The 6,000-nt window shown below is 59.8% G+C and overlaps 1 protein-coding gene across 2 annotated transcripts in view; it reads right to left on the bottom strand.

Moving 5' to 3' along the window:
- Positions 1–642: 642 nt before the first annotated feature.
- GPR161 (G protein-coupled receptor 161) overlaps positions 643–6,000 on the bottom strand; it is a 28,108-nt gene continuing 22,750 nt past the window's right edge. The window contains exons 5-7 of one of the 2 annotated variants that reach the window (XM_036015165.1): positions 2,836–2,955; positions 2,611–2,736; positions 643–2,014 (exon numbers count right to left, since the gene is read on the bottom strand). In XM_036015165.1, coding sequence (XP_035871058.1) covers positions 1,749–2,014; positions 2,611–2,736; positions 2,836–2,955 — 512 coding nt within the window. In that variant the 3' untranslated portion in view covers positions 643–1,748. The remainder of the gene's footprint in view (positions 2,015–2,610; positions 2,737–2,835; positions 2,956–6,000) is intronic. The other variant, XM_028530720.2, reaches the window with a different exon arrangement.

Raw genomic sequence — 6,000 nt, 5'->3', positions numbered from 1 at the left:
TCCCTGGTGCCCTGGGTCACTCCCACCTGCAGGCGGAGGCCTCCCCCGGCCCCACCCCACACGGGCCAGCTGAGCGGGAATAGGGTCCCTCCGTGACCTACACAGGTGCTGGGGACACGCACACAGAGACAGTGTGCAACGCCCCCGACGGAGCAGCCCCTGCCAGGGAAGCCACCTCTGCCCCTCCCCCCCCCCCCCCCCCCCCCGGAGCCTACCCAGCGCCTGGCGCCTGGCTGGCCCCGAGACGTCAGGGAGCCTGACCACTGTGAAGGTGGCAAGCCCCCAGGTCTCAGACAAGGTCTTTGCACACTGCAGACCCGGGCCCGGCCAGCCGCTGTGCTTACTCGGCAAAAAAGCCGCCGCCTCTCCGGACGTGCATGCCACGCTAGGGAGCAGCTGCCGGGCACACACAGCCGGTGCCCTCTGCTGACCAGCCTGGGCCTCTGGGGCCGGGCAGGTGCTCCCTGGGCTCACTCGGTTGCCCAGGCCGTGAGGCCAGTGCAGGCGGTTTCCCCGCGTCACCTGGCCAGCGGCCCAGGCCCCACCCACTGCCGTCCCGGCTCCGAGGGCAGGGGGCAGAGGTCTAAGCCCTCGAATGCACTCCACCTGCGAGGGGGCGTCTCTTCCTACACGGTTGCGTGCTGGAGGGCGGCGTCTGAACAGACCAGCCGGGCAGTCCGCGCAGCTGGGCCCGTGGCTGCTAAACACACCTTAGAAGCCACACTCGGAAGCCGTGCAATGTTGGTCTGCGGGTCCCCACCCCCCACCCCGATCTCTACCTGACAAAGGACGCCAAAGGTCGCAGTCGAAAATGCCCTTGGAGACCATTCAATCTGATGCCCCGCTCCCACGTCCCATCTTCCCGCCCAGAGAGGCGACAGGAAGGCCCAGGTGACCGGCAGTAAGAAGGGGCGGAGCCGGCCGGGAGCACAGGTGGTGGCTCCAGGCCCAGCAGGGCTGCTATTCTGCCTTCTCTCCTGTCAATCACGCATCACGTGGATGAGGTTTTCTGAGGAAAAGGGGGCTCCTCTGTAAGACAACGGTGTCTCCACCTTCCACCTCCTGGCCGGCTGGGACCGCAGCCGTGTCCAGGTGTGATAAGTCCGTGGCGTGTCCTAGCCAAATACCTTTTCTTCTTTAAATTCTGGAAAGGAAGCGCCTGGTACCTGCTCCTTCCTCCCGTCTTTGATAGTGGTTTCTCCCTTCTTTTGAAAGAGCCAAGAATCAGTGAGTGGGGAGGAGCCTGTGACTGCCCGGGACCACCAGCAGGTGGCTCCACCGAGGCGAGGTCACAACCAGCGCTGAGGTGTGGGAACTGGACGCGGGGGTCTCTCCGGCTGGGTTCTCCTCTAGGGACCCCGCAGAAGCCCGGGTGCCCTGGGAAGGGCCCGCCTCCCGAGCTTCTGTCCCCGGGTCAGTGCGTGGGCGTCCGGATGCAGGCCGAGACCGAGAGAACAGGACCCACCTGGTGCTTCCTCCCCACTCCCAGCCCGGTCTCCAGCCCCCCTCCACGCCCCACCGCCCAGAAAGGCACGGCCACACCTCCGTCTGCTTTTCCTTGTGCTTTTGCTGCTTTTGGTCCCATCATGGGGTCTGCAGGAAGCTCACGTGGGGGCTCCCACTGACCCCAAAGTCTCTGGCCATGGACACCGTTCTCCTGTTTTCAGGCGCCTGCCTGTGCTCCCGGGCCCCGGCTCGGTGGGTCGGCCACGGGCGTCCGTCTCGGGGGACAGGCCACCTCAAGGCCCTCACTTCTGTTTCGAGGTGAGAATGTTCCCTTCCTCGATGCTCTGCAGCTGGTGCCGCTGACTCACGGGCACTCGGCTGCCCTGGCGGCCCCCGAAGCCGGCCCCGGGGACAGTCCTGGCCACCAGCAAGACCCCGGGCAGAGCCTCCTCTCCGAACAGGTTGACCTTGGCTTCGGCCTCTATGGCTTTGGCCAGGCTGTCTGCGTAGCTGTCCAGGGACTTGTGCACGTCGGCTTTCACGTGGAGGACGGGGTTCCGGGCGGCTTCTAGGGAGGAGCAGGGGAGAGGGTGAGCGGGGGACCGGCGGCATGTGCGTGCCCGCCCTGGGACCAGCCCGCTGCCGCCTCCCTGCCCAGGAGGGGAGGCGGGCCCAGCGGAGGGGCGAGGGCTTGGGAGTCCGAGCTCCTCGGCCAGCATCCTTGACTGCCCTCCTCACTGCCCGCGAGATCTCAGCGGGACTGCACCCGGCCTCAGTTTCTCCGCTGGGAGGTGGCCCCAGCGCACACCCCTCCCTGCCCAGGTTCCCCGTGACCATCAGACCGTTCCCCCCAAGGGGCCCAGGTCTGGCTCACGGCGAAGGGCAGGAGACACCCGCTACCGACGACACCCAAACGCTGCGTCTTGGGGGGAGTTCTCTGGTGCTCGGGCTCCCTGCCCCGGCCACAAACTGCCTCAGGCCCCGGGGCTCTCTGTCCACTCAGCAACGGCTCAGGCCCCCAAGGTCCCGGACGGCCTCAGGGTCGGAAGTAACTGAAGGCTCGGGTGGGCCCCCCACCCCCGCCTCACGCCCAGGACAAGGGTCAGACGACCACCCCGACAAGAAGACGGGAGGGGCGTGGCCTGTCCCCGCCCTGCCACTCACTCTGGGGCGGATGGAGCCGGTCTGAGGACACGTGTGCCTGCGTGGAGTCCGGAGGCCCCGGCCCGCCCCGTCTGGCGGCTGCCTGGTCGGTCGGCTGGGAGGCCGAGGACTCGAGGGAGGAAGACCCTGCGGGTGGGCGGAGGCGCGGCCCTGGTGTGCTGGGGCCGGACGGGGAGCAGCCAGGGATCGGGCTGAGACCCTTCCCTTCCCCCCACCCAGACTGACCTTTGATCTGCTCCACTTCGTCCTCGAAGGTCACGGAGCTCCTCCTCTTGGGGGGGCACGAGCAGTGGGCGGGGGGCTGGTCCTCAGACACGCAGTCCTCCAGCAGCATCACGTCCGTCCCTGGAGCCAAGGTCGGCGTGGGCACGGAGGGCCAGCGGCCGTGTCCTCGCACCCACCCGGGACCGCGCTCTCCCACGGGTGCCCGCCCACGGCCAAGTGCACCGAGCTGCCCGCAGCAGGTGCCCGGGAAACCAACACTGTGTCGTCGTCCTCCGAGGAGGGTGCAGCCAGCGTCGGGGCTGCTTCAGACACGCAAAGAGGCGGCCGTGTTGTTAGGCACGCAGAGGGGTGGGCTCTGAGCCACCAAGGGCATCCGCGGAGTGTCCGGTGGGCCAGACCTGGACCGGGGGAGGGGAGGAGGGCTGCGTGGAGGAGGGGGCCCAGAGAAAGAGCTGTGCGTTTTGAGGGATTCCTCTTACAGTTTAAATTTCTGTCATGGTGGTGAAAATGCGTGGCACTGAGTAAACACTAAACATTTTTTTCCATTACAGTTGACATTCAATAAAATGTATCAGTTTGTCGTGTACAGCATCGTGGTTACACGCATGTGGACCTCACGGAGTGGTCCCCCGGTAAGTCTGGTGCCCACCTGACATCGCACGGCTGTTACAACATTACCGACTGTACTCCCCACGCTGCCCGCCGCGGCCCCTCGATGGTAACCGCCGGTTTGTGCTGCTCAATCCCTTCCCTGTTTTCACCCAGCCCAGCCCCGTGCCCCGTCCGGCGGCCTCCAGTGTGACCTCCGTCTGCGTGAGTCTGTGTGTGTGTGTGTGTGTGTGTGTGCGGTGTTTTAGATTCCACACACAGACGGAATCCAATGGTACGTGTCCTCCTCTGTCTGACCCTATTCCACTTAGCATAACGCCCTCCGGGTCCGTGCGTGTCGTTGCAAACAGTACGATTTCACTCTTTTTTGTGGCTGAGTCACATGCGTGGCACAGACGTACCACACGTTTCCCCGATCGGCCGTGGGGGGGCACTCGAGCTGCTTCCACGCCCTGGCCGTCGTACACGCCGCCGCAGGGAGCATGGGGGTGCAGGTATCTTGTCCAGTCAGTGTTTCTGTTTTGGCGTTTGTCTGCGTGTGTTTTGGAGACATACCCAGAAGTGGGATCGCTGGGTCATACGGCGGCTCCACCTTTAACTTCCGAGAACTCTCCACACTGGTTTTCCACGGCGGCTGCACCAACTTATAGCCCCACCAACGTGCACAAGCCTTCCCTTTCCTCCACGTCCTCACCAGCACTTGTTGTTTGTTGGTTTACTGACGGCCATTCTGACAGGTGCGGGGGGTTAGCTCCTCGTGGTTTGGTTTGCATCCCACTGATTAGTGATGCCGAACGTCTTTTCGCGTGTCTGTGGGCCAGCCGCAGCTCCTCTTCGGAGAAGCGTCTACTCAGGTCCTCTGCCCATTTTTCAATTAAATTTTTTTTGTGGGGGGTGTTTTTGGTTATATAAGTTCCTCACATACTTTGCATAGTAACCCTCCGCCATGTGTATTAGGGGTGAATATCTTCTTCCATGTGCCCGGTTGTCTTTTCATTGTGTGAATAGTTCCCTTTGCTGTGCAAGCACTTCTTAGTTTAACATAGTCCCGTTTGTTTACTTTTTCTTTTGTTTCCCTTGCTCGAGGAGATAGATCCAGAAAATATTATTATGCGCATATCACAGCATTTGCTGCCTATTTTTTTTTTCTTCTAGGAGTTTTTTGGTTTCAGGCCTTACATTGAGACTTTAATCCGCCCTGGCTGGCGTAGCTCAGTGGATTGAGCGTGGGCTGCGAACCAAAGTGTCACAGGTTCAATTCCCAGTCAGGGCACATGCTTGGGTTGCAGGCCACGGCCCCCAGCAACCACACATTGATGTTTCTCTCTCTCTCTCTCTAAAAGTGAATAAATAAAAAAAATTTATCCTAAAAAAAAAGACTTTAATCCATTTTGCGTTTGTTACTGTATGTGGTGTAATCCATTTACATTTAAAGTAATTATTGATAACTAATGTAATTATTGCCAGTTTATTATTCATATTTTATTTTTTTAAATTTTCATCTATTTTTAGAGAGAGGGGAAGGGAGGGAGCAAGAGAGGGAGAGAAACATCAATATTTAGTTGTCTCTCATGCGCCCCCTACTGGGACCTGGCCTGAAATGCAGGTGTGTGCCCTGACGGGGAATCAAACCTTTTGGTTCGCAGACCAGTGTTCAATCCACTGAGCCACACCAGCCAGGGCTTATTATTCATATTTTAGATATGTTTTTTTCTTTTTTTGCTTAGAGGGGTCCCTTTAACATGTCTTTTAATATTGGTTTGATGGTGATGAAATAAATCCTTTAGCCTTTTCTTGTCTGGGAAGGTCTTTATCTGCCCTTCCATTCCAAACGACAGCTTCGCTGGGTGGAGCAGCCTTGGTGGTAGGTCCCTGCTTTTCATCACTGTGAGTATTTCTCACACCAGTCCCTCTGGCCGGAAACGTTTCCGCTGAGAAACCAGCTGGAGGTGTTCAGGGAGCTCCCTTGGAGGTAACTGACTGCTTTTCTCTCACTGCTTTCACGATTCCTTGTTTTCAGCCTTGGCCATTTTAACTATGATGTGTCCCGGGTGGGTCTCTGTGGCTGCATCTTGTCTGGGACTCTCAGCTCGTCCTGGCATGTCTGTCTGCCGCACGAGGCTGGGAGCCTTTCCAGTCCTCACGTCATCAGACAGATTCCGGCCCCTGACCTCTGCTTCCAGCACACCTGTGATGCAAATGCCGTGACACCTGGTGGTGTCCCAGAGGCCCCTTCCACTGTCCTCGCCTGTTCAAGCTCCTTTTCCTTTCCGCTGCTCTGAGTAGGTGCTTTCCGCTGCTCTGAGTAGGTGCTTTCCACTGCCTACCTTCTAAAGCACTGATCCGACCCTCTGCTTCATCGCGTCCCCTGCTGACTCCCTCAGGTGCACTCTTCATTTCGGAGACCGTGTTCTTCGTCTCCGACCGGCTCCTTTGTGTGGTCTCTGTCTCCGGGCAGGTTCCCGCCGAGTCCGCCTGTCCTCTCCCTAAGTTTCTGAGCATCTTTACATCCAGCGTCTCGGCCTCTGCACCTGCCGGATCAGTGGCCTCCATTTC

The sequence above is a fragment of the Phyllostomus discolor genome, chromosome 14 (assembly GCF_004126475.2).
Source record: "Phyllostomus discolor isolate MPI-MPIP mPhyDis1 chromosome 14, mPhyDis1.pri.v3, whole genome shotgun sequence".
NCBI classification, from domain to species: Eukaryota; Metazoa; Chordata; class Mammalia; order Chiroptera; family Phyllostomidae; genus Phyllostomus; species Phyllostomus discolor.
This window is presented reverse-complemented; position numbering and strand designations above follow the sequence as displayed.